This window comes from Psittacula echo (genome assembly GCF_963264785.1).
Source record: "Psittacula echo genome assembly, chromosome: 8".
NCBI lineage: Eukaryota > Metazoa > Chordata > Aves > Psittaciformes > Psittacidae > Psittacula > Psittacula echo.
The window spans coordinates 5,246,512-5,273,797 of NC_137744.1; the positions used below are offsets into that span (position 1 = coordinate 5,246,512).

The window sequence follows — 27,286 nt, forward strand, 5'->3', positions numbered from 1 at the left end:
AACACTTGGCAGAAGGGACATTGGTGCTGGACTGGGGCTGGAAGAAGAGTGGTTTGGGGCTGAAGGGAGATAAATGCGGCCAAAAGGATTTCAGTGTTGGCCGAGCCAGAGGGCATGGGTGAAGGGGTTCAGCAGCAGCAAGAGAGAGCTTAGCAAAGTAGGAGGGGCCAAGTCCCCTCTCTGGATCTTGCGAGATATGGAGGAGGAGCTCAGCTCTTCTCCACCTTTCATCGCTTCCTCCGCAATTCCTGGATTCTGGAGAAGGCTGAGCCTGTGGCACTGCCTGCTGCTCCCACTCCCTTCACAACTTCTTGCTGCTGCCCAAGAAACTGTGCAGGTGAGTATGCCCAAGCTTCACATCCCGAAGCACTTGATGGCATCAAAGATCCTGTGTTTGGGACTAATCCCTTCTTTTTCCATGGGGAACAGGATAATCTCCTCCCCCCTGTATCGGCTTCTTTCTCCTCAGCATCCCTGTGGTTGCATAAAGAGGCAATGTGCCCACGTGCCCCTGGGGCTCAGAATCCTGCCAGGGCTTAAGCTCTGCTAACGTCAAGAGCTACCTAACTTTAAGAAGCTGAGTTCATCCCATCTAATATCCCGGTGATCAGATGGTGATCAGTGCAATATGTACGGTTTAATTCTGGACATCAGGCTTGAGCAACCAAAACACAGGCAGCACCATTGGGCAGGGCTGGGCAGCGTGAAGACAGACCGGCAAGAGCTGCCCTCCCAGAGCCATCCCTGGCACTGCCAGCCAGGAATGGGGATGGAGGGGCTGGGGGTTGGGGCCATGCACCCGGAGAATCCCCCTGCCCACAGGGTGAACGCTAAGGTGCCCTTGACCTTTCTGCTTATGGTTTCCTCACTCACTGGTGAGTGACGGGACAAAACAAGCCTGTTCCTGCTGTTCAGCCATGCCACCAACTTCTTGCAGACAACACAAATTCATAAAATTGAAACTATCTAAGCTCTTTTGTTCATTTTCCTGCCTTTTCCAGACTTGATCTTGCTCCCTTCAGAGTCACTTGTGAGCTTCCTATTTTCTGAAGCCTGCCTGCCTGGAGCATTGCTCTCCCTTTTTCTCTTCCACCTCCTCTTCACCGCCTTTTCAGCAGGGGGAAGGGGTTTTCCCAGCTTGGCTGCCCCACTGGGTCACAGAACTACTGTGTGCCTCATGTGCTGTTTTGAAGCTGAACCTGGAGCATCCGAGCTCTGCCAAGGCGAAAGGGCCAGCAGCGTTCTGCAAGTGTGTTAGGACATGAATGATTCTGTCCTGATGCAGTTGCCCCTTCCCCACCGCCTCACTCAGCACGTCTTCTCCATCTCCCCACAGATCCCCACCTGCACAGCCACTGAGTTAAAATGGCAGACGGAGCAAAGTAAGTGTTTCGTTTGATTTGTTTTAATTGGGATGGAGCAGAGTGTGCTGCGGGACAGGAGCAGAGGGAGAAAAGGAACCCCCTGGCTCCCCTCATGGGCCGATACATGAGCTCACTGTAGAGAGATTGAGTGAGCCATTGTAGAGCCAACAAAACACATTCTCTTTTCTTCTGTGTGTTGGTGCTTTCCCACTTGTTCTTAAGACACAGACAGCTAATGCACCCCCTCCTCAATGGTCATGCATGGAGCTCAGGAGCATGACATCTCCCTGGGTAGCCTGGTGAATGGGGTGGGTTTGGCTCTGAATTTGCAGGATACCAAAATTCCCAAGGGCAGGACATCCTGTGCATGCTCTGGCACAGGTCCTGGAGATGCACCATGTTTGCAGCCTTGCAGGGAAGCCCGCTCCTCCTTGCTCCAGGGAGAAGAATGGCCATCCCCCTCCCTCCCTGTCCTGGGAGTGGGATGTGCCACTTCATCCAGCCTCATCCAGGGTTCCCAACATGTCTGTGTTTCCTCTGCAGGGTGTTCAAGAAGACCAGCCCCAACAGCAAGGTGAGTCCATGCACACAGAGACGGGACCATGTGCCCCATCCCTGGGTGTGAGTCAGCCTAAGTGCAGGCTGTGCTGGGGCTCCTTTGGGGTGGCTCTGCCCATGGCATAGGACATAGGCTGGGTTTCCCTTCCCTTTGAAACCTGACTGATTCCTGCTGTGCCTGCTCTGATGCCATCATAGGGCTTGCTTTTCAAAATAGAGACGAAAAAAAACCCAACTTCAAATGCAAGGCCTGGTCCAACCTGTTACCAGCAGGGTTAAAGAGCCCCATGACACAGCTCAAAGATTGAAAATTTTGGCTAATTCAACGGCAAACACTTACCTATTTCCCTCTTTCCTTTAACCACATGCTGCCTCCAGCTATCCATCTACCTGGGGAAGAGAGACTTTGTGGACCACGTGGATTCAGTGGACTCTGTAGGTGAGTGGAGCCATGCCTCTCATGGAGAGAGAAGCACAGGCAATGCTTGGTCACCTCCCCAGCTGGTGGGCAGATGGCTGGAATTTAGGAAGTGCTGTGTTTCTGCAAGGATATGCCCAGACAGCTGAGCTTACCGGCCCTTCTTCTCTGTTTGCAGATGGTGTCTGCCTGATCGACCCAGAGTACCTAAAGGACAGAAAAGGTATTAATACAGAAAACCCCGTGTTTTAAGGGGAAGAAATGGAAACCGCTGCAAAGCTCCTCAGCAACTGGGGACTGGAGTCAGGTTAAAGCTGCCATGTCTACAGGGCCATCTACAGATCCTTGTACATCAGGGTCCTGGAAGCTGACCTGGAGGGAAAGGCTGCCTCTTTCTTCTCATCTCTTCTGCCTGGGGCACCAGCTCTGAAGCTACTTGTGCCTTGCAGAAAGATGTGTTAACTTCATCAAGTTAATCTGTAAATCAAGTGAATCTATAAACTTAGCGCTTGAGGTCCAGGTCCTGAAAACTGTTGTGTATCTGCTGAAGAGATATTAAAGTAGTTTTCCTTTCTTTCCTCTTTATTTAATGCTTTCCCCATGCCTCCCCTTTATCTTACCTTCTTCCTAACCCTGTTCCTCTCTGTTTCCATCTGACTTCAGTGTACGTGACACTGACCTGCGCATTTCGCTATGGCCGAGATGACCTTGATGTTATCGGGTTGACCTTCAGGAAGGACCTCTATGTCCTCACCACCCAGATCTTCCCACCGGTGCCGGACCAGACACCCAAAACCCTCACTCCTTTGCAGGAGAAGCTGATGAAGAAGCTCGGGGAGAATGCCTACCCCTTCACCTTTGAGGTAGGGGATGTTCTGCCCTTCCTGATCACGCACCCCCGTGGTGTGCACCAGGGCTCATCTCTGGGCACACTTTTTATTCACTTTTTTCTCTCTTTCCCTGTTCTGCCCAGGTTGCCACCAACCTGCCCTGCTCGGTCACCCTCCAGCCAGGACCAGATGATGTGGGAAAGGTGAGCTGCTGTCCCTGACCCATGTCCCTGGACCCATTCCCCCTGGCAGAAGGTTAAGTTGTGGGGTGCAAAAAATGAGAGCTGATTCTCTTCCATGGCAATATGGCCCATGGGTGAGGGTTGGGGAGGAAGGATGGATGGACTTGGGACCAGCATCTCCAGGGATGCAGTGGAGAAAGGAGGAGCAGCTCTGAGCTCCCCCTGCTTAGTGACCATACATGTCCCCACAGGCCTGTGGTGTGGACTTCGAAGTCAAAGGATTTTGTGCTGAAAATCTGGAGGAGAAAATTCACAAGAGGTATTTGCAGGGGATCCCTTTCCTGCCCCGTGACCTTAAAACCAAACCACGGGATCATTCTGGGGTAGCCATCTCAGGAGTTGGGCCAAGGACGTGCCGTCAGCCTGTGCTGTGCTTGGGTGAGGTACTTCACCTGAAGGAGTGGCAGTGATCCGCATGTCCTAAGCCATGCACCCAACATGTCCTAAGAGCAGGCTGCAGCTTGCATCCTTTGGTTAGATACACTGTGACGTCCCCAAAGATGGCCAAAGTGCCCCCCTAGAAGGCTGTATTGACATGTCCCTGCCAAGAAGACTGGGGGTGACCGCTTCTTGTCCCACAGGAACTCGGTGCGCCTGATCATCCGCAAGATCCAGTTTGCACCCCTGAAGATGGGGCCAGCCCCAAAGTCAGAGACCACCCGGCAGTTCATGATGTCTGACAAGCCCCTGCACCTCGAAGCTTCCCTGGATAAGGAGGTCAGTACAGAGCCTATCCCCTGGTTCGTGCCACCATGTGCACCCCCAAGGATGGGGACCAGGATGCCTGATCACACAACCAAGCTTCTTCCTACTGCAGATCTACTACCACGGAGACCCCATCAATGTGACGGTCAACATCAACAACACCACCAACAAGATTGTGAAAAAAATTAAGATCGCAGGTGAGAGGGGCAGGAGGGGCACAGCACCCACCACATCCTGGCCTCCCTGTCAGAGATGGGGACCTCTGCCACATCATCAAAATTGCTCCCACTTGTCTTTCCCCAGTTGAGCAGATCACAGACGTGGTCCTCTATTCTCTGGATAAATACATGAAGACTGTGTGCACTGAGGAGATAAAGTAAGCAAAAAGGGGCTGGGGGTGGAGCAGCATCACAGCCAGAGGGAGGAAGAGAAAGGAGGAGGAGGAGGGGAGAGTGATGGTTTTACATCAGGCAGCAGAAAAATCAGGGTTAGCAGAGCAGATGCAGAGGAAGTGGAGGAGAGGGAAGGCTGTGGACACTGTGCCCCAGCACAAGCGGGTGTTAGCTGGGCTGGTCCCTGGGGGACAGTGCACAGCTGCCCCCTGGCCACTTCCTCTCCTCGCTTTGCATGTCTGAGGCCAGCCACAGCCTCTGCACCTCTGAGGATGAGGAGGGCCAGGGCAGAGGTGGTGGACAGAAAAAAGAAGTGGTTGTACAGGGGAATGAAAGGAGGAACCAGGCCCAGGCAGCTGCGTGGGGAGGGCAGGGTGGGATGTCTCGCTCTGCCTGGGTGCCTGGCACGATGTTGAGTGAGTGCTGAGCACCCACCAGGCTGGTGCTGAGTCTCAGCTCTCCTTTCCAACCCCTTCCAGTGAGACTGTGGCGGCCAACTCCACCTTCTCCAAAACGTACTCCGTCACCCCCTTGCTCTCGGCCAACCGTGAGAAGAGAGGCCTGGCTCTCGATGGCAAGCTCAAGCATGAGGACACCAACCTAGCCTCCACTACCATGTAAGAGCCAGGTGGGCTCCCCCTGCTCCCCACCACAGCTGGACCCATGCCTTGCCTTGAGTCTGGCAGCCTCCTGCTGCTCAGGATGCTCTGGGCTCCCACCAAGGATCCCCCACACCTCCTGTACCTGCACCCAGCCCACCCAGCTGGAAAACGTACGGATTTTGTGACATGACCACAGACCCACCTTTCCATCTTGTAGAAGAGGCATTAGCCTCCCAGTCCCAACCATTGTCCAAAGCCCCTGGATCCCTCTACACAGTTGCATCGGGTCTTGTCTCAGGAGTAAATCCCAGCTCACACATCTCAAGTGACCTCCAGAAACTGCTCTGTTGCTTCAGCCAAATGACCTGCCCTCACCTCTCTTTTCCTACCACATTGTGTTGTCCTCTTGTGCTAAACCCCAGTGCACCCACATGAAACGGGGCACAGAGACAGCCCTGGGAGCTGCTGGGGAGGGGAGCAGCCAGGGTACGCGGGCAGCACTGCCCACCTCACCACCCCACTCTGCCTTTTTCCTAGCCTGAGACCTGGCATGGACAAGGAGGTGCTGGGCATCCTGGTGTCCTACAAAGTGAAGGTCAACCTGGTGGTGTCCCGAGGAGGGTGAGACTCTGCGGACGCGAGGTCAGGGAATATCCTCTTGGGCTGTGCTGTGGAACCTTTTACCACTGGGCAGATGACAAAGGGACTCCTGCCATTGGCCTTTCCCCTCCTCCCTGGGCCATGGAGCAGCTGGGCACTGCATTGTCCTCTGAATCCCTCCAGCCCCATCATCTCTTCCCTTCACTCCTATTATACATCATCTTCTTACCTTATTATAAAGCAAAGTCTAATACTCCCCTCCTCTGCCTTGGCTGATTTCTGTCCCTTCTCTCCCGCTGCCACAGCATCCTGGGGGATCTCACTTCCAGGTAAGGGGAGAGCTGCCTGTGGGGCTGAGCATGATGTGGCACTGGGCAGGTTTATTGAAACAAGTGTTTTCCCTTCCAGCGATGTTGGTGTCGAGCTGCCTGTCATCCTGATGCACCCAAAGCCTGCGGATGGTAAGTAGTGCCTGGATGCTGCTGACACTCAGCGGAGGAAAAGGCAGTCTCCATTCGGAGGCAAATCTGTAAAAGCAGTGCCTCTGTGCGATGGGACTGTGTGACTGCGGCTGTGTGACAGGCAGAGCTCCTCCGGCTGTGTGGCAGCCTCTGTCCAGGACCAGTGTGGGAGCAGCTGCCACCCATCCCAACAGCTCTTTCCAGACACACACCTGAGCATTAAGAAGAGATGTTAGTTGAAATGTCCTTCCTGTACTAACTAACATCTGTCTCTCTTCCAATCCTTGCCTCCCTGTGCTGTGCTTATCAATGGAGTACAGATAAGCCAAGGTAAAGAGACACCTCCTTGTACCTCAGGCCAGTGTTTCCTCTAACACATAAACCACAGAGACCCATCACAAATAGATGTGATGCCTCATTTCAGTTTGAGGTTACATCCCTGGATTAAATCATCCAGGCCTCAAAGCAACAGCACACAGGATGACACCTCCCACAGCGGCAGGCAGCAGGAGCATTGTCACAGTCTAGGAGGACTCAAATGCTGGGCTTGGCATGTGCTCTGCAAATTTTCAGGGCTTATTTTACAACTCTCCTTGCTCCAAACACGCAGCATCTTCTGCAGCAAGCCCAGGCCTTGCCTTGTCCCTTGGAAGCAGCTGGCAGTGCTGTGTCTCCCAGTCACAAGTGCCACCACTGGACATTATGTCCCCTATGGCCTTGGTCCCCATCCTCCCCATGCTGAGGTCCCTGGGCTGCTGGAAGCGGGGCTGGTTATGGCCTCATGCACTCCTTAGTGCCAGAGTCCTCCTCCCACCACACGAGCTTATTCCAGCTGAAGCCACAGCTGGGATTGCTTCCCTCTGGGAAGCTGCAGCATGCCAAACCCATTCCTGGCAGCCATGCCTGGCAGCCACAGCCACCAACCAGCCCCACAGCCGGCCCTGGCCTGCAAAGCCCCCAAAGGCTGCTTTTGTGTCTGGCTACACCCTGCAACAGGACATGAGCACTGGGATTTGGGCCTGGAAACTCAGGCTGCAACTGCAAGGCTTTCACACCAAAGCCTATCAGTTTCCCAGCTCAGCAAGGGTATTTAAACTTCCAGAGGAGGAAATCTCTTGGCCTGTCCCCACCATCACTCCCTGTAGATTTTTGTCAAGTGGTTTCACATTCTCAAGCTTCTGGAATCAGTTTTTGCTGACTCTTTTTTTCCATTTTCTTTGCCCACTTCTCATCATGCGGCTCTCCCTTGATGTCATCTGCTGCTTGCCTTTCGCAAGAAGGTAACTAATCTCTCTGTCTTCACTTCAATTTCTTATCCTTCTCTTTTTCCCCTTGACAATGCACAATATTGTCCTTAAAAACTGATGAAAGTCGCAGGCGGGAGCCCAGCTCCTCCACTCCCACACGCTCACAGTCAAGCCAGTGATCTGCCCTGGGTTTGTGTACTCGGGTCAGGCTGTGGGGCACAGTGACCCGGCTGTCCCCTGCAGTGCGTGGGGTGACAGGGCAAAGTGAGCACTGCATTATCCCTTAGTAGGAACAGGGTTAGGATGTGGGTGTTTGGGTGTCAGCAGGGATTTCATAGAATTCCAGGTTAGAAGGGACCTCAAGGATCATCTGGTCCAACTTTCTAAGCAAAAAATGACCTAGTCTAGATATTCCAACACTCTGCCCAGGCAAATCTTAACAGTGTCCAGTGCTGGGGAATCCACTACTTCCCAGGGGTGATTATTCCAATGGCTGGTTGTTCTTGCTGGGAAAATTTTTCCTCTTGTGTCCATCACAATCTCCCGAGGATTAACTTGTGCCCATTACTGCTTGTCTTTTCCATGTGACCCCTTGTAAAAAGGGAATCTCAGTCTTCTAAGGGTTTGCCCTCTTCACTGTGGTGCGTCCCAGGCAGCCAGACAGTGGGCTCCCCATGGCCACCTTTCCATGCTCACCACACTCTGCTCTCCCTTCTAGCGAGGAGGACATTGTCATCGAGGAATTCGCTCGCCAAAAACTCAAGGGGGAGAAAGACGATGAAGATGAGAAGGAGGAGGCTGACAAAGAGGAAAGCTAAGCTGCTGCCTGCTCGCACATACAGCCACCTGTCCCACCCACCCTGGTTTGGGGCGTAGATGCCCATAGCATGTTCCCCGCTGTACCACACGCGGTGCAGACTCTGCCATGTGTTCCCCTAGCTGCACCTCCTTCCCCAGGCTCCTTGCACTGACTCCAAGCCCTGGTTAGGGCGGTAGGAGCCGCTGCATCTTCTCCCGGTACCCTGGAAAGCCCGACTGCGTGTGCAGGATGGTGCCCGCACCTCCTTCATCCTTAGGTGCCAGCGAAGGGACGGGGAGGGTGGGCCGGAGCCCACCGTCATCAGCGTGTTTGTCTTTTGCCTGCGTGCTGCAATACTCTGTGACACCGTTATCAATAAACCCGCCCCAGTGGCCCGGTGCAGGCTCCGTGTGGTGATCCCTGGGCCGCGGGGGAGCCTGAAGCGGGCGGGCGGGCGGTTCCTCGGCGCGGAGGAAGGAGGGCGAAGGCGGGGGGGGAGTTGCAGGACGCGGCCCCAGGCCGGGCGCCACACACAGGCCTCAGGGGCGACCGCTCCCGTCGCCATGGCAACCGCCCGCCCCGGGAAGGCGGTGCACGGTGACGTACAGGTGACGCTGGCGAAAGTGACGCTCGGGGCGGCGGTGGTGCCGGTGTGTGCTCGGTGGTGTCTTCTTCTCCTCAGTCACGGCTCCGGCTCGGCCCCCCCGCGCCGCCATGTCCGCGCCCAGCAGCGGCGGCGAGTTCGGGAACCCGCTGCGGAAGTTCAAGCTCGTCTTTCTGGGCGAGCAGAGCGGTGAGCGGCGTGGGGGCGCTGCGGGCGGCTGGGGCCTGGCGCCGGCGTGGGGGGGGGGTGAGGAGCCGTCACGGGCCTTCCGCTGCCGGGGGCGGCGAGCGGCCGTTAAAGGCTCGGAGCGTGTGTTGGGGGCAGAAAGCGCTAAAGGCTCTCAGGGAAGGGGACTGAGGGTGGTGAGGATCCGTTGAGGGCCGCTGGGTGGGGACCCGTGAGGGTCTGGCGGTGGCGGTGGCAGCGGCAGAACCGTCAAGCGCATTTCTCTGCTGGGGGGGGAGGCGGCAGCGAGCCGCCCGGGGCCCACGCGGGAGGCGGCGGCCAGAGGGCGCCCGCCCGAGGGAGAAGCGGCCTCGCCGTGATCCGGCCTTGCGCCTCCCCTGAAGGAGGCGAGGGCCTGGCGAGCGCCCGGGGCTCCCGTCTCTGCCGCGCAGCTCCCCTCGGGCCTGGCTTCCCGCTGACCGGGGCTGGGCCTTCTGCTGGGGCCGGCCCGCAGTGCGCCCGCAGCGGGGTTTGGCGGGGCCGGGAGGAGTCGTGGGGGGGCTCTTGGGCTGCTGCTGCTCCGCCCCGGGTGTTGTATCTCTGGCCGTGTCCACGCCGGGTGCGTGGCAAATACTGGAGGGAGAATAAATGGCTAAACAGCGGTGGTTGTGCAGTGTGGCTGCTGCCTAGAGCTTCATTTGGGGTTTTTTTGTTATAGCTGAAGTTGACTCTCTTTTGTACCCCTGCCTTCACAATATATGGATGAGTTGTATCATTTTCTTGAAATGGTGGTATTTGCTGCATTGTTCTCTTTAGATCTGTTATTGCTTGCCCCCTTCTTGTCCCAGAACTGTAGGTCTTGGAGGAATTTCCAGAAGTTGTCTTAATTCCCCTGCCTTACCAAGGTGGGATCAGGGGTATGCTGATAGACATTTGACTGGCCCGTTTTTAACCTTCCCTAGTGGTTACAATTTCACAACCTTTCGAGGTGCTTTACCCTCTTCTTTCATCCATGGCCTTTGAATTTTTCTTGGCTTCCTCCAGCTTCCTGAGAGAGAATCTGAGCTCTTATCTTTAGTGCTTGTTTCTTGTTAGTTCTGCACTTTGTCTTTTGATAATATTTGGCAATGCAAATGTAAAGTTTTTAATCAAGCCACCAACTTTTACTTTGTATCTAAAATCTCATTGTGAGGAAAGGGTGTAAGTTTTGAATGTTGCTTTTCTATCCAGCCAGAGGCAGCTAAACAGTGTCCAGGACATCACTGTGTACTGGTTTGATGTTTATGCCTGTAAGGCCTAGATCTGGTGATTACATAAGTAGCAAAATATGAGTAACAAAGCAGATTATTGCTTGCTTAAAGCAAACCAGTAGTTCTTTGTCAGATGCATCACAACATACCTAGTTTGAGGATCAAGTGATTGTCATGATTTATTTTTGACCTACTGAGATTGATTTGGTTTAACATAGTTCTGTCATTTTGTGAATGACTTTCTTAGGTGGTTATTTTGCAGGAGGGGGTGGCTGGGAAAGGGCCCTAGATTGGCAGCTTCGTTCTGATCCATTAGTCCCAAAGCAGTGGCGGTTTTGGGTTTTTTTCCCACTGCTGCTTGAAAGTAATTTTTCTCTTCTTTTGTAGTGGGGAAGACCTCTCTGATCACCAGGTTTATGTATGACAGTTTTGACAATACTTACCAGGTATGTGGTAGTATTTTGAGTGTGGCTTTTTGGTTTTGATTTGTTTGGGTTTTGTTTTGGTTTTGGTATATATGTATATATGTGTGTGTGTGTAAATCTATCCTCCTCTATTAGTATTTGTGCCTCTGAGAACTGTTAGAGCCAAGTGCATTTCCCCATGAGCTGTCAGTTCAGTATCATTTGTAAGGTTGGAATGTGCCTTGAAATGCAGATGAGACTTCACAATTAAGCCCAAGCATCTAATATGGTGCCAGGAAGTGCAGTGTACAGAAAAGAAGCAAGGTTTAGATCCCGTATGTGTGTGAGAAGCCTTGAGGAAAAGGGGGATAAACATTGGTTTATGGGGTGGTGAACAGAGAAGACAAGGGTTAGGGTGCCTTAACGATGCATATGGAAGTCTCAGGAAACAGAATGAATACAGTACAAACATGCTTATGATCATTCTTGGTCTCTGGCATCTTTAGAGGCTTTCCATTTAAGTAGGAATGGTTGAATCCAAAGTGTGTAGATAGATCTGCAAGAAGTCAGCATGACATATTCTTTCTTTTTTTTCTTCATCATTACTACTTTTTTTAACTAAAAGGCTGTAGATGGAGCTGACAAAGTCTCGGCAGGGAATGAGTATGGTAGAGATGAAGAGGTGCACATGGAAAGCTGAAAATGTGTAAGAGGCCTGAAGATTTCAGGAAGAATTAGTTATGTCAAAAACACTTGGCAGTATTTCAAGGAAATACCAAATATCTTTAAATAAGATAGGACTAGGGTGTTATCTTGTAGTTAAGGCCAGAAAGAGTTACTGGTTTAGATTTGGGTTATTTTAAGTTGAAAAAGGAAGAGAAGAAGAGAAGATTGTTTCTTGGTGACAAGTCATTCACTGGAGCTGTCTTTGGAAAGGTGCTCTTGTAGATTTATCTGCTTATTATAGTTGTTACGAACTGTGTCCTGGCTGCTTCTCACTACAGAAATAGACTGTTGTGGTCTCTTCTAATGTTAAATGGTTTACATTCTGATGGAGACCTTCCAGAACACGTTAAATGCTCCGTGTGTTTGTTAGGACCGGAGCTAGTCTGTCTAAAATACTAAAATCTGTTACATCAGTAAACTGTCTCCTGGTTCCCAGGGTTATGATAGGACATCTGCTTGATTTAAGTGCCTGGGAGCACGGCTAGCTTGGTAAATTACTTTAAATGCCTTTGTACCAGAATTGCTGAGCAGCAATAGAAACGTGACTGGAAGGAGCTGGGAAATGAAGCGTCTGAATGTCACTGGAAAGGAAGCACATTCTGAAAGGAAGCACATTCTGAAATGGAAAGCCCGAATAAACATTGCTTTTAAGCTTTCAGCACAGTTGCCCACAATTTATATCTAATTTGCTTTACCATTTGGATATTCCTAGTGAAATAATTCTTACCAGACTGAATTGTGGTAGGCCAGAAGAAAAGGTGGTCCCAGTTCAGATGTGATCTGTGTTAAGATGAATGAATGTCTGAGGCTAAAATGAAGACTCAGAGGTTCTTGTGCAGTTGAGAAGTGTTGGAAGAGTGATATGAAATGACAATGGTGCAGGTGTTCAGGTTGCTTTGTTGTTATCAGCTGCATTGAAGGCAAATGACTTCAGCAGCTTAATTCTAAGTTGGTGAACATTTCTGAGAGTTTGTGTAGAAAGCTCTGATTTGCAGATGCGGGAAGGAAGCTTGCAGTTCCTAATGCTTTTCTTCTTTGCAGGCAACCATTGGAATTGATTTCCTGTCAAAAACGATGTATCTGGAAGACCGCACGGTAAGTGAGGCATCTCTGTGATAACATGGCAACTGCAGTCCTGGGAGCAGTGGTTACTGTGCACGCTATTCCACTGGCCGTTCCTCCAACAGCTGCTAAAATCCCACAGCAGCCTTCAGAGGGACAGCCTTTGTCACTGACCAGCTTTCCTTGTTTCCAGTATTTGTCCGTATCTGATACCTCTAGAATGAAGTAAAAGTCTTTCATGCAAAACTGGGGCAAACTAATGTCCGCATCCCGAGGAATGGGCTGTCTGTTATATGTACTTTAAGTGTAGTTTGTCTCTAGAATTTGCAGCTCTGCCTCTGGGATGGTCAGTATAAATGGGTCTCAGCAGAGCCGAGGCAGTTCCAGGTCTGGAAGTCTTTCATTATTACCAGCAGTGGTGTAGTTTCTTCTTGTAGGAAGGCTCCTTTTGTAATACAGTTCTAATGTACTGTTAATAAAACAATTTTGGATTTAGCTTGCATGAAATTCCTCTTTGCATAAAGAGATCGCACACATCCCTTTCCTGCCTTTCAGTATTTGTCTTTTCATTATATTTGTCTTTTCATTAATTCGTGTTTTGCTGGTACTTGCTTTTTTGCTAGTTTTACTACTGGCTAAGAAGTGTGATGCTGTTGCGGGAAGGAAGGGACCAGTGGTGCAGTAGAAGTCTTTTGTGTTGCTTTGGGTCTGTTGCTTCTGAGGAAGTCTCAGCCCAGTGTGTGTGGTGAGTTTCCCAAGTGCTTCTCTGCCATCTTGCCAGTGATTCACCATTAGGAAAGACCTTGGCTTAATCTTTGGGAGAAACTGCTTGGATAACATTCTTCGATGGTACTGGCAGTAGCAGAAGAAAAAGATCCTGGGAATGCTGCTTGACACCAGTGAAAGCAACTTGGAATGCCTGTATTCTGTTTTCAGCAATGTAGTCTTGATTTCTTGTGGCTGTGTAGGTCACAATGTCATTCACCTGCTGGTCTGCTATCCCAAAAATACCATATTCATTGGGCATACTCCTAGTTTCTTGATTATGTAAGTGCTCCACAGCTCATAAAGCCTGTATAAACAAAGGAGAGGTGTTGAATGGAGATAAAAGGAGGGACAAATTCAAGCACACAAGCTGGGAAAATTCAGACGTTGAAATAATTTTTCAGCTATGGCTAATGCTGTCTTCTGCAATAGGCTTTGACTGCTGGGTCGAAATGAAGAATGCTGAGCCTCTAACTGCAGTGTGTGCTTTGGCATACTTGATATGTCCTTACACCAAATAATATATCCAGAAGATACACCTGTGCTAGATCATTCAGCTCTAACAATGGCCTGGGTAGCATGTAATAGCCAGAAGAAGGGGAAATATACTGGAGTTTTGTTCTGCAAGACTGCCTTCAGCAGCCTCCCACAGACGGCAGCTCTAAGTGTGCTGTTTCCAGCACATTGCCAGTGCAGTGGGACCTGTGGCATTAAGTGAACTGAGGCCGCGAGACACCCTGTCCTCAGTCCTGGCTGTCAGGCTGCCAGTCCCATGTTACAGCTGCAACGTCATTCCTAAAAGACCTGGTATTTCCTTTTCTGTGACTCGATATCTTCCCAGGCTTGTCAAATTTCAGCACAAGGATAAGCCAGTCTAGAGGGTGTTTGCTCTTCTGGCTTATACCCCACTACTATATATCACCACATCAGGTTCTCCAGTGAGTTAATCAGTATCTGGGTGATGTCCTTATGGTTGGAAGTGACCACATCTAGCTAGCTGTAGGCTGCAGTCTGCTTGTGTGGCCAGTATAGCCAGAGCTCTGGCATGGCAGGATGCACTGAGGTATGTATGCTTACTTCCTCTGTTAACAGATGGTGTGATAAGGTACTTTTTTAGGGATGTCTTGGTTTTATGATTAAATGGAAGAATGTGTTTGCATGTGTGAGTTATTAATGGATCTGTGGAGGGAGGGAGATTTCTCAGACATGCTGGGCTGAGGCTGCTGTGAGAATGTGGATAGAAGTGTCGTTGGCTCTTTTCACATTTCTGTTCCATTTTGACTTTTCTTTTGTTGCATTATTTTTGCCTTGCTTTTTTTTTAATTTTAATTTTTATTTCACTTGAGGTTTGGTTTTTGTTTTCCATTTTCCTGCTCTTCCCCCTTTCCTCTTCCCCTACGCTTTTCCATTTCCCAGATCAGGCTGCAGCTGTGGGATACAGCCGGGCAGGAGAGGTTCCGCAGCCTCATTCCCAGCTACATCCGTGACTCTGCTGTGGCTGTCATTGTCTTTGACATTACAAGTAGGTATTGAGCTGGAGTGACTGCAGGGACCTTGCTTTTTAGATGTACCTTTTATGTTTGGAAGTGGTGGTGTTATCTGAAAAGAGCTAAGATAGGCCATTGGCCCCAGGACTGTGTTTCATGGGCTGAGGGAACGTAGCTGAGCATCTTCCCCCACAACCAATGGTAACTCCATCCCATAATCCAGAAACTGGGGAACTGGAGGTAGGTGAGTAGAGACTGTGATTTCTTATATGTTTGTGTGGATGGGAATGTCAGGTGATTGGAAGTCTTTGAAAAGCTTTCTTGTTTTTCTGGTCTGTGTGGGGCACTTGGGGGTTTTGTTTTGGCTTGGGGTTTTGGTTTTGGGGTTTGTTTGGGGGTTTGTATGTTTGTTATTGTTGTTTGGTTTTAAAAAGCCCTCAGAATGAGTATTTGCCTTTCTGGACAACTAGAGGGGTAATACAGGTAACAACTTCAGATGCCAAAGCAAAGGAACGCTGTCAGAGTAGGTGAAGTAGTACAACAATCATTTAAATAAAAGCTAAGTAGCAGCTTAGGAGGATTCAAGATTCCCATTTCATTGAAGAAGAGAGCTGGTGATTCATGTGAGTTCTTGTTCTCTCACGACAGAGCTCTTGGAAGAGATGTAACTACCATAATTTCTAAAGAGTAAACGAACTTAGAAGGGAAATACTGTGTAAATCTTGGCATGAATGTTTTAATGTAAGATATGAAGATATGAATACAGTTATTTCATTATAACTTCTTGTTATCGATTCCACTTTATCTGGCTTTTTCCTTTAATCTACAGTATCAGCAGAATTACTTAGACAGGATTTACACCTTTGAACCAACACCATGTGGATGAAGTCTAAGTAAAGAGCATAGTGCAGATGAAATCCTCTGGCCCACCTTTATTCTGTCACAAATTCTAGATTATCATGAGTCTTTATGGACCAGGGGTTTGTTTCCCTTTGATTAACTAAAGTGCTTAACAAGTAATAGACTTCTGTTAGGATTTATCTTGCATACTGAGGGCAGATAATTACATTGTCTTTCTCTCAGTCCTGTAGCTTAAGTAGTTAACTCTGGCAGGATTCCTGGTTTCATGCAAACTAATGTAAAACTAAAGTGATCTGTTTGGGGAGTGATGAGATGTGCATGTGATGGCTGATGCTGGGAACTCACCAAGGTGAGGCACTGTGGCAGGCTGCAGAGCTTGGCATCTTTTGTCCCCACTGTTGTGACAGGTATTGTTTATTCAGGCAGGTGGAAGAATCCTGCCAGTCTTAAACAGCTTCCAGATGTCAATTAAGTGCTATCTGATCTCATCATACTTTGGTAATGGTCTGATCTTTTCAGATAATTTCATTTTTTTCTTGTTACTGCTCTTTGTTCTGTTCCTAGTGACTGAGAGGCTTTTGGTTTTCTTGTGTTACTGAAGGAACATGCTCATGTACTTCTGATTGCATGATGATGGTAAACACTATAGTGCAATTAGGAAAACACGGTTTCCTTTGCCACTCTGAAAGATTGGCATGTTTGCATTGTCTTTAGTGCTGTGCTTGGGAACCTCAAACAGCCTCCTGTAAGTCATTGCTGGTCATAGTTGTGTAAAATAGGGACAGTCCCATAAGACATACTTAAGTACCAGCCAAGATACTCTTAACTAATGGAGAAAAACTGTTACCTAGCATGTGGGGAGCTGAGAAGAAAAAAAGAAACTGCATTTCAAGTTGACCAACAGCTTAACAGTAAATACACAAGTGGCCTGTGGAGAGATCCATGGGGAAAGCCCATAGTGCATCTCAGGCCCCTTTCTGAACAAAGATACCTAGTTTCTAAGATAGGCTGGGTTAATTCTTGTTGTTTGAGGATCTTTAGTCTTTCCAGGCTGGTGGGGTCATTGGCACACTGTCGTGTTTGAGTGGGTTTCCTTCCCCTCCAAAATGGATGCATGTAAACTTTGACTTCTAGAAATAAGAAGCCACAGAAATACTGCAGCTGACTTTCTTAGGTCACCTCAGGGGTGCCTGCATGGTACCTGCGTAGCTGAAGGCCTCAAATAGTGTTACCCTTCACTACAAGAAGATTACCAGGGCCGGTTCTTGCCCAGCTCTGTGGTACTTCCTCTAGTTGCCTTTTTGAAGGCAACTGAAGGTTTGGAGTATTTAAGTTGCCACCTTGGTAAACTTTCTGGCTGAATAGTCTAGTGTAGCAGCAATGTCTTGGGGACTATGTGGAAGCCTGTTGTAAAGTCCAGAAGCAAGAGCCAGAAGCTGTCATTATCAGTCTGATCTTCCAGCGCAAGTGTAGTATTGTCCAGAGTTTGTCGCCCTGAGTTGCTTGGGGTAGTAAAGAGCCTTGACTTTTGCTACTGTAATCAAGGCTACCTTCAAAATGAAGTTAATTGCTTTAACTATAAGCCCTAATCTTCCTTAAGCCCCAGGGCATTGGATCTACATACCCTGAGGTACATAGGATGTTGTTTTGAATTTGCTGGTAGCAAGACACTTTGCAGATGTTACTCTGTCCAGCTTCTATTTTATTTCTAAACAAAGCAATTATCAGTCTGTCTGAGACTGTGTTCTCCCGTGTACCCAGTCTCCTGCAAGCTGCCTTGTTAACTGCTGTTCTGTGCTGCTCAGCTGCTCTCCCTTACTGCTGAACAAGTGGCTTTGTGAGTACATCTGACCAATTTGTGTCACTGAGCTGGGAGCCGGTGTCTGCCCTCCCATGAAACTCTTGCCTGTTGAGAATGCCAACAGCAATCTTGTTTTCTGGCAGTGTAGCACTGCTTGTAGAGCTAGCTGCGTGGGGTAATGACTTGGAAGGAAATGGTATTGCTCCTAGTTGTGACAAGCTTTTGTTTAGCATTCACTGTGGTAGTTGGGCATGTTTTGACCATTGCTCTTTCAAATAGGCAGGTACCAGACCTTAGAGCTATTGTATATGGTAGATCAGTTTGTGTTTGGGCACAGTTCTTGAGAACAAACTGTACCTGTCATAGCATTTGGGCTTGTTTCTGACTCTTGTGCTTATCTGAAAAGGGAGAACCTGATGCCCTCTGTGTCACATGAAGCCTATGGTGTATAACATTTTGTCTGCTGGAACTTAAGTTACTGATTGCCCTAATCTTGCATGAAAATCCCACTGCCATATTCTGAATTCTTGAGACTGGAGAATGGGTACCGGTTTACCACATGGTGTATGGGCTGAGGGAATTGCCTCAAAAAGTCTTGATGCTCTAGCCTAGGAGTCCTGTGGAAACCCCATGCTTAACCCTGGGTGAACCAGGAAGACCAGTTCTGTATGACTTCCTAGCTACTTCTGTCAGTAGTGAGGTAGTAGAGTTAACCTCTTTGGGAATAGCAGAACATCTGGACAATCAAAGGAGGTAATTAAAGCAAATTATCTACACACAGAGTCAGAAAAGCCAACTTCTGGGATGTTTGGATATTTGGGGCAAGATTACAAGGTCAGCCTTCAGCTTCTCACATGGAGCTGCATACAGTTAATTCCAGAAATGGCCTTTTCTCTAAAGGACAGTTTCCTCCTTTCTCTTCTCTCTTGCTGTCTCTCTCTTTCTCTGTGCTCTCTCTGGCCTGGTACCAGCAGGTTCGGCTGCAGCTTTGGGACACGGCAGGCCAGGAGCGTTTCCGCAGTCTCATTCCCAGCTACATCCGCGACTCTACTATTGCTGTGGTAGTCTATGACATTACAAGTGAGTGATGCTTTGGTGTCTCATTATTTGAAATACTGCATGTTAGCAGAATTAATAAGTTACAGCCAGAAGTTCTGCAAAAAGATGATTAACATCAGGAATGTTTCCCCCCTTTTTCCCTAGCCCTGTTTTTCTGTCTGAGCAGTAAACAATTTATGGGTCATTTCTATGTGGTGTGGGGAGATTCGGAGAAGCACCCGAGTACAGGCATAGCACTCTCCCTCTCTAAAAAGAAGTTTTATCCTCAGCACTGCCTTTTATTTCTTCCCTACAGACTTGAATTCTTTCCAGCAAACCTCCAAGTGGATTGATGACGTTCGGACAGAGAGAGGGAGCGATGTCATCATCATGTTGGTGGGGAACAAAACTGACCTGGCAGACAAGAGGTAATGGAAGGAGGTTGGCAGCCTTGCTGCCCTGACCAGTGAAAGCAAAGAAGTATCTAACTAGTCTGTCTTCAAAACAGTTGTTGATTTAAGCGGAGCATAAAAAGCTTGTCATGAAATTCAGATTTCTGGCTTCAGCATATGGAAAGTTACTTCCTTTTCCTATTCTACAGATAGTTCTGGTTAAAACAAACCACCCTGAAAAAAAAAAAATCCTTGAAGTATCTTTGTAGCATGTTTCTCAATAATGTATTTTGTCTGATTTTTCTTTCCATGCTGAGATAAAGCCAGAAAGGTGTCTTGCAAAATCAAGTAAATGTGCCTTTTTTCAATGATCCTATTTACATGACTCTGCATGTGCAGCTGTAAGTTCACAGTACAGCCTCTTCTTGCTACAAGAGGCAGCATGAACTTTACAGTATCAGTATAGAAGGTTTCCCTTTGAGTATAAATTTCATGTCATACCTAACAGCAACTGTTGTTGTGGATGTGTGAGGAAACTAAATTAGCAAAAGCAGATTTCCCCAAGAGACATAAAAAGTTAATTAGACTCTTAAGATCACATGGACTGAATGCTTTGGGACACATTGGACATAGTAAAGTATGTGGCTTTTAAAATTCAGTCCTACAACACCACTTCAAGCAATGTAATCAATGTAATGGCTTCTTAGAAGTCTGTGTTTCTATTTCAAATTCTTCTCTTGATTATTGCTTTGGTAAAAATTTTGTTTGATGTTTTTGGAGATTTTCATTCTTTCTGAAGGCATCAGAACGAGTGTAGATAAGGAAAGGTTTTTATTTGAATGAGTAGTGTCAGTAGTAATTAGCAAAGGGAAGATGGAGTAAGCTGTGCCGTTCCTTACAGTCCCAGTACTTAAAACTGAAACATCTCTGTGTACACTGGGCACTCTGAAATGTGTGCTTCATATGTCATAGGACATGGGAAGTATTGAGATGGTGGGGAGACTTTATCTGATGCAAAAGAAAGCATCTTGAAAAGGTGTAGGTCTGGGGAAGAGCTGGATCTCACAGCAAAGTGAGCTCTTACAAATCAAACCCTTATCCTTGGGCTTTTCATGAGACATTTGTGATCAAAAGCTAGCAGCTTGAAAAGCCTTACAGGTGGAACATTAATGTTTTCTCAGACCAACCTTGCACTATTATCTGAACTGCCTGTTTGTTTCCTTTGCTTCTTGGGATGATGTGCCCAATAGGCACATCAGAATGACTGTTTCATTCATTGATGCTGCCATGTTTTAAATTCTAACCCTTGTTTTGTTCACTCCTGCAGTGTACATATATTGCTTCCGAATGTATTGTGATGTGTTTTTTTCGCTTGTGGTTTTGGTGTTGTCCAAATGCTCATGTGAGACAATACCTAGCATCCCTGGCTGCACAAACGGGTCAGGAGATGTGTTTTGCACTTTGTCCCTGCAGAAGTCATGCTGTTAGTTTTCAGTTTGCAATGCCTAGCAGGAAAAGTATAGCCAATTCTAATACCAGCAAGGGGTTTGAGTCAGTGGGGAAAAGGATAAACTTAGGCTCTGATTGGCCACTGTGTATGGGCTTTGTACCAGTGGTTCTTACAGAAATGGGTTCTGTGTCCTCCACACAGGCCACCTTAGTCTTGACAATTATTTGGCTTTTCCCCACTTCCAGTGGGAGGCCGTTCTCAGTGCCTTTCACTTTAGAAGTAGTGGTAGAACTTGGTGCTCAGAGCTTCAGAACTGATAAAAATGTGTATAGCTGATTTGGACTGAATTCCAGGTGGCAAGACCTCACCTCAGTCTAATCTCTGAAACCAGCTCACAAAAGCAAAAGAGCAAAATCGAACATGTTCTACTTGAGCCAGTTCTGGATGTTCACCACGTAGTATCTCTTATGCCCTCCTGGGAGCATGAAATAACTGCAGCTCCTTAACTGAATAAGCTGGCATTTAGATTTGAGGTTTTCTAATTTCTATCCAAATCCAGTTTCATGTGGAACTGGAAAACCCAGTGGGATCATTGGAGTTGGAGATGTGAGATCATTGGAGTATTTCCTGGTAGTCTGTAAATGAAGCAGTGTGGTCCAGCACTGCCATAAGGATTAAAAATAACAGAATATTGAATTGTAGCTACAGTTGGAGTTCATGTAGCACTAGAAATTCTGATTTTAAAAGTCTAATGTAAGTAACAGTAGTCCTGGTCTAGGCTAGAATTTTGAATTACGGTCTGTATGCAGGTACCAGTGAAAGAAGCTGCCTTGGTCTTCTTTTAAAAGGGAGTTAGATTTCTGTGAGGCTGAAATACTGGGCCTTTTAAGGCTGGACAAAGCCACACTGTCAGCCTGGGCCTAGTCACATTTTTTGAAATAGAATAGTGTGTTGGAAGCCATTCATCCTATGGTAAAGTGATGATGTGAGTTAAGTTCTGAGGCCAAAAAGCTGAGCTAAAAATAGCACTGTTCTTATTTGGTGCAGCCTGTTCAATTTTACTTCCCTGTTAATGTTGCTCCAGTTGGTGGCTGTTTTTTTTTTTTCCTGCAGTTTTCTTTTTAGCATTTTTGGACTATTTTTCTTTGTTCTGGTTTTTCTTTTCTGTGATTTGTTCTCATTACTGTAGACAGGTTTCTATAGAGGAGGGTGAGAGAAAAGCCCAAGAACTGAATATGATGTATATTGAAACCAGTGCTAAAGCAGGATATAATGTGAAACAGGTATGTACAGGGTGTTGATTGGAGATGCAATTGCAGGTGCTTGCTCACAACCAGCAGCCTGGCACTTGCTGCTGCCCTGTACTTGCTGCTAGAGCCTTTCTGAAACCTTTCTGTAACCTCATGGAGCTCCTTTCTATTGGGGAAACTGCTTTTTGTATCTGGTTCAATGTGTGGGGCTTCTTCCTTCCCTTGAGATTGCTGTGAATGAGGCTCAAATGTACTGCACAAACTTCATCCTATGCTAGTCATCTGTTATTAATAGTCATAAGTCCAGGTATTCCCTGGGTAACTGACCTGAGGTTGATTCATTCGTAGCTGCAGGACCTGAGCTCTTAAAGACATGGAGGTCCCGAGGTCCCCTTGGTGCACTGTGCACTCCTGTAAGGGTGGTGAAGCAGCCCACTGCTGAAGAGCGGCTCAGTCACAGATCTCTCTAACTCTTCCTGTCCTTTCTGTCTTTCTGCTTGTTTGCATCTTTTTCCAGGCAAATCACCACAGAAGAAGGTGAACAGAGAGCCAAAGAGCTGAATGTGATGTTTATTGAGACCAGTGCAAAGACTGGATACAATGTGAAACAGGTAGATCAATGTTCTGTTGTAAAGTCAGGAAATCTGTACTTCACTGCGCTCTATGCAACTGCTTCTGCTTGGGGTTCATGCTCCATTGGATATTTGCTTGTATTGTTCAGTGTCAGCTGAACAATATGAATGAACAATGAACTGAAATGTGTCTTGCTCCTTACAATTAATCAGGATTTCTTGTATTTCAGTTTGCATCCATAGCTTCTTGCTACAAGCTTGTGATCTTATAGTTCCTGAACTAGAAACTAGTTCAGCAATCGTTCTGAAGTGTGACAGAACACTGGGAGTAAGGCAGCTGTAAGGCGCAGGGGGCTGCAGGGGCCATGAGTGCTGCTGGTGTACTGGGAAACATACCAGTTTGTTGTACGTCAACTGGTTAGGAGCACCTCGCAATGGTATTAGGAAACTTTGGGTTTGTTTCTTTTGGCTATTCTGGATTGAAGACCAAGGAACCAAAGACTAACTAAAGTCCAAAAAGTTAGTCTTTGGTTCTAACTTAGCTGCTTTATTTGCCTGGTGGGTGTTTGCAGTGAGAAAAAGGATGCGAACTGCAGCACCTCGATGGTACCTCAGCAGCTGGATTTTCCAAATAACACAATTTGGAGGGATAGATGAGGAATCCCTGCCAAGCTACTGTGAGAAAATAATCATTAGCAGATGATTCCTCTTGTCCTATGTTCAGCACTTCTCACCTAAGTGCCTGATAGTGTGCGTAGTGTGTTAGCTGCTGCATTCGTGTCAGCAGGAGGAGCTCTAAGCATTGACTTGAACAATTACGCAAAACCTTTTTCTGGGTTTCTTTTTTGTGGGTTTTTTGGTTTTGGGGGGTTTTTTTGGGGGGCTGTGATAGCCCTTAGCACATCCTTCATAGCTCAAACCAGTTCACTTGAGCCAGCTGTTCTGCTCAGAAATGGCTGGTTCACAGCAGGAGTGAACTGAAAAGATGGGCTGTAAAACCTCGGGTATTCCATAGACTTCTTAAACCTTTGGTCTCTTTTGAGATTGGTCATCAGAAGTCCTGAGCTGGGCTGTGTGACATTGCTGTGTGCAAAAGCAGCTGAGGCTGGAAATGGCAAATGATATTCTTGCTTAAAGCAGGAGGGAATTGTTCTGCACATCCCTGCAAGAAATGCTACTGATTAATTTCATGTTCTGTCCAAGCAGAAATGGGTAAAATAAACTGATTTGTAGGAATTGAATAACTGCTTTAATAAAGCCTTTATTTAGTAAATTTCTTAGGTAAAATTCTTGTGGCATTTGTCAATCATTGCTTTGCTTGCTAAAGTACCCACTTAAGTTTGTACAACTCTGACTCCAAGACCTGCTGCAGAGCAGTGTGTTTTAAAGTGAATTTTTATTTCTGACAAGCCTTCGATTTTCCTATTACCACTTTTCAGCTTTTCCGTCGTGTGGCTGCTGCCTTACCTGGGATGGACAGCACACCAGAGAAGAGCAAAGAAGACAGTATCCTTGCTTTCTCAGCAGTAACTTACCCTGTTCTCGTAGAATTTTACAATTATCATTTGATAGGTTGGGCTTAACTGACTTTTTGGCACATTGTGGGGATGAGCCTTACTGGGGTTTTGCAGAGATGTGGCTGGAACAGCCACTGTCGTGTGGTGCTTACCTGTGGTCATAAATTGAGGATCCTGATTGTGTATAAACATACGCAGCTATTTATAATGGCAAGCACAAGTTTTGCTTTCTCCACTTAAGCTTAGGATAGAAATTTGCATGGATTTAAAATACCATACTTTTTTTACATAGGGCTGTCTTGTGTGCAGACCTGCCTGACTCAGCTCTAACCTCTAAGTAATCTTGATATACACTCTGTGGGTTTTGCAGTTAGTCCTTTAGGCAGGATATGCTCTGCTAAACCCCTGCCACTATCAAGAAGAGCCACCTAACAGGCTTTTCAGATACTGATACCTTTCTCTGTTCCTTATTTCTTGTTTTTTCTTGAACCGGGTGTTTTCCTTCACTTGTCTCCTGCAGTGATTGATATCAAACTAGAGAAGCCTCCTGAGCAGCCAGTAACGGAGAGCGGGTGCTCCTGCTAACAGGCCCGTTCTGTAGCAGCACATTCCCCAACCGGCCAGTCTCACTGAAGAACATCACTGCTCATTGGCAACCCTACTCTGTGGGCTGAAAAACCAATCTACTAAAGCGAGCGAACTCCCTGTTTACTGGTGGGGAGCAGCCCCGGCCGCCCCTCTTACTGCATGGTATGAGCCCTGAGTGCAGAATGAGTGTCCTGTCTTTTCTTTTCTTTTCTTTTATGTTGTTGCACTTTGGCACTGTGGTGCCCTTTACAGTCTCTCTCTTCCTCTCCTCCTCCCCCTCCCCCTCTTTTCCACCTCGAGCCTCTCTGCTCAGATATATCTTGTGAATGCAATTGGAAAACCCACCAAGTTAGGGAAGACAAAAATAAAGCTTGGGGGTAGGCTTTCCACCTTCCTCACTGCCTTGCATCCTTGGCCACTCCAGCCCTGTCTTTATCCTGCATCCCCACTTCCTCTGTTGAAAGGCTGCTCCTTTTAAACCGGTCAGTTTGACTTGGCCTTGCCTTTTTTGGACAATACAGGTTATCTGTTTCTAGGCTTTTGCTTCCTGCAGGGCACACACAGTATTAGCTCCTCAGTTTCTCCTTTCTGTGGATGATCTTGGCCAACTCTTGCTCATGACTTCTGAGTTTTGCCCCTTGTGTCACACACAGCACTGGAGAACCCCAGACTCTGATAGCTTTGGCCTTGTTGCTTCCATTTGTGTAGCAGAGACATCCCACAGACCACTCTGCTCAGTTGGATTATCTTCCCATCCAGAGGACGTTGGCACTTGGTGAGTGTTGGCTGTCAGATGCGGGGAAGGAAGAGGGTATAGAGGCTTCACAGCATGAGGCTGGGTGGAGAAGAGACCCTCAGGGTGGTTTCTAGAGACCTGGGTCCTGTCTGTCTACAGCAAAAGTGAGCAGTTACCTGAAATCCATCACTACAGGGGCAATACCTACCATAGGAGCCATGGATGCTGCTCAGGCTCCTTTTCTGGTTTCTGTTCTCCTGTTCCTTGTAACATAGGATGGCAGATTCTTCACGTGGAGCCAGGAGAGCTGCAGCAGACTGAAGGCCGGTGAGAGCTGTTGTACTCTCATGCCTAGGTTGGTGCTTGATGAAGTCATACACATAGCTGCTTTGCCCTTTCTAGTAGGCTTCTGGGAATAGGACTAGTAGCCACTTCACTTTTGGGGTAGTTCTAAGCTGCAACATTGCCAAAGCTGAGATGAGCAGCGGCAGGGATCTACTGTCACACCCAGGTAGAGGAGTGAAGGACTGTATGCTGCTGAGGTGAATTTTGGTCTCACTTTTTGACCTTGGAGGTTGGGAAATACATCCTCTTCCCCCTGCCCCTGGCTAGTTCTGTTAATAGAGCCCTGGGGATTTTTTAACCATCTGTCCTAACCACAAGCCAGTAGGTCTGTTCAGAGAGAGGAGAATAAAACAATTGGATGGTGGAAAGCCACCCACTGTTCTTTTCGTCACCCAGCCTATGTCATGTTGACAGGGAGGATGCTAGTGGGCAGGAGAGCAACGGACCATGGTGTGATGGGTGGGGACAACAGTATTTGGTGGTGGTGACACTCCCCCAGCAGATGTCCCTTGGTCACTGACACAGCGTGCGCACTTTGAAGCCTGCGGGCCCTCAAGGGAGGGGAAGGGGCAGCCTTAGCTGGGACCTGGCTTAGTGTCCCCTCACTGCTGGTGACGGACCTGTTGTTCCCCTGTCCCTTCCACTCTGGGTGAGCTGGCCTGCAGGAGGAAGCTGGGTTGTGGTTTCCCTTTTCACTCTGGAGTGTCCCCCCACCCTTTCCCCTGGTTCGGGAAGCTCAGTCCCCTCCTCTGTACATACCCCTGTTGTGTGGGAATTGCTGATGTTTGTCGGTGTGTCCGTGTCTGCTGTAGAACAGGTTTTGCTGTCCCCTTCTCACAGGCAGGTGTGCACTGCCCTGCTGTTGTGTTGTTCAGTCACGGACCTGGGGGGAGGGAGGGAGGAGACCCTAAGTAATGGGGAGGGGGGGGTAATTAGTGAAATGAAATAGGTCACTTCCCACTGTCTTCTCTATGGATGTGTATAATATTGAGTGTGTGTCTGGCCCTGCTGTCTCCTAGCTGTTAGCTGAGTAAGTGTGACTATTACTATGAGTATGGACTGTCTGACCACAGCCGTGTATCACACTAAATAAAGTTATTTCACCAACACCTTTGCTGTCCTGCTGCTGAAGAGGAGCCTTGTGATGCCTCTGCATATTTCACTTGTAGGTTTGACAAGGCTGTCTGGTGTAGTGTAGGGTGGAAGAAGGGTGAGCTTACAGAGTTTGAGCGTGGCTTTGGGAGTACAGTGGGAGAAGGGCTTTTGCTCCAGAAGGTCAAGCTACCTGCAGTATCTCTGCCAGTCGGCCTCCCTGGCCAAGGACTTAACTCACTGACATAGATCTGCTCCAGTCCTCATGACTCTTGGCCTGTTTTGCAAGTTGCTAAAAATTATCCAATGTTCCTCGACCTGTTGCTTTACCATCAGGAATCAGTAACTGCTATTTGTCCTTCTGGTTCCGGAGAATAAAATTGACTGTGGTGGCCAGTGGAAACCCCATTAAAGCTTTGTCAGTTAACTTACACTCATGCCTCAGGTATCTTGGACAAAGAATCTGCTCTTTCCTGTTTGCCCACAGCCAGTCACAGGGTCAGCGAGATGGCTGTGGAAGCACCCAACTAATTACCTCTGAGTAGTGGCAGGCAGGAAGCGGCCATGGGCAGGGAACATCTCCCTGGAGCTCCTGTGAGGGACTGCTCAGAAGCAGGATGAACAAATTGAATGTTGAGGTTGTATTTGCAGTCTCCTGTGGAGAGTTCAAGGTGCCTCTTGGCTCTTCAGCAGTTGGGTTGTGTGCTGAAAGCCTGACGTGCATTCAATCACTGTGTTTTCCACCAGGCAGAGACCAGAGCTGGCTTCGGGGCTGGGAACTGACCACCTCCCTGGCATGTCTGGTCACAACAGGGCGAGAAGGGAAGGTGGACCAGTAGGAGGCTGCCTTGCTGCAACCTGAGCATCCTCCTTCCCCAAGGAACATATAAATGCTGGAAACTGGTGTGAGACTGCAGATGTGAACATCTCATGGGACAGAGAGGCCTGGCCCCAGAGAAGAGC

General features: G+C 48.1%; 2 protein-coding genes across 12 annotated transcripts; both read left to right on the forward strand.

The window, feature by feature from the left end:
- Positions 1–1,365: 1,365 nt before the first annotated feature.
- Positions 1,366–8,237, forward strand: ARR3 (arrestin 3; the record flags this gene model as incomplete). Its single annotated transcript, XM_080624675.1, has 15 exons — positions 1,366–1,382; positions 1,908–1,938; positions 2,301–2,361; positions 2,519–2,563; positions 3,004–3,203; positions 3,314–3,373; positions 3,604–3,671; positions 3,994–4,129; positions 4,230–4,314; positions 4,421–4,493; positions 4,989–5,126; positions 5,649–5,732; positions 6,017–6,040; positions 6,120–6,179; positions 8,138–8,237. 15 exons carry the CDS (start codon positions 1,366–1,368, stop codon positions 8,235–8,237), a joined length of 1,182 nt encoding a protein of 393 aa, XP_080480801.1.
- Positions 8,238–8,826: 589 nt separating this feature from the next.
- RAB41 (RAB41, member RAS oncogene family) lies at positions 8,827–27,266 on the forward strand. Of its 11 annotated transcripts, none has more exons than XR_013957571.1 (10): positions 8,827–9,011; positions 10,625–10,683; positions 12,409–12,462; positions 18,318–18,423; positions 18,698–18,809; positions 21,991–22,084; positions 23,485–23,551; positions 24,083–24,925; positions 25,162–25,241; positions 27,071–27,266. XR_013957571.1 is itself a non-coding variant. In XM_080625005.1 (9 exons), the coding sequence occupies exons 2-9, from the start codon at positions 10,658–10,660 to the stop codon at positions 24,145–24,147; spliced, it is 633 nt and encodes a 210-aa protein (XP_080481131.1). In that variant the 5' UTR covers positions 8,871–9,011; positions 10,625–10,657; the 3' UTR covers positions 24,148–26,107. The 11 variants fall into 11 exon arrangements, 4 of the variants coding, with proteins under 4 accessions (XP_080481130.1, XP_080481129.1, XP_080481131.1 ...); XR_013957576.1 differs by lacking the exon at positions 27,071–27,266 and having other exon boundaries at positions 24,083–24,312; positions 24,859–24,925; positions 25,162–26,107; XR_013957572.1 differs by having other exon boundaries at positions 24,083–25,241; positions 27,071–27,264.
- The last annotated feature ends 20 nt before the right edge of the window (positions 27,267–27,286 follow it).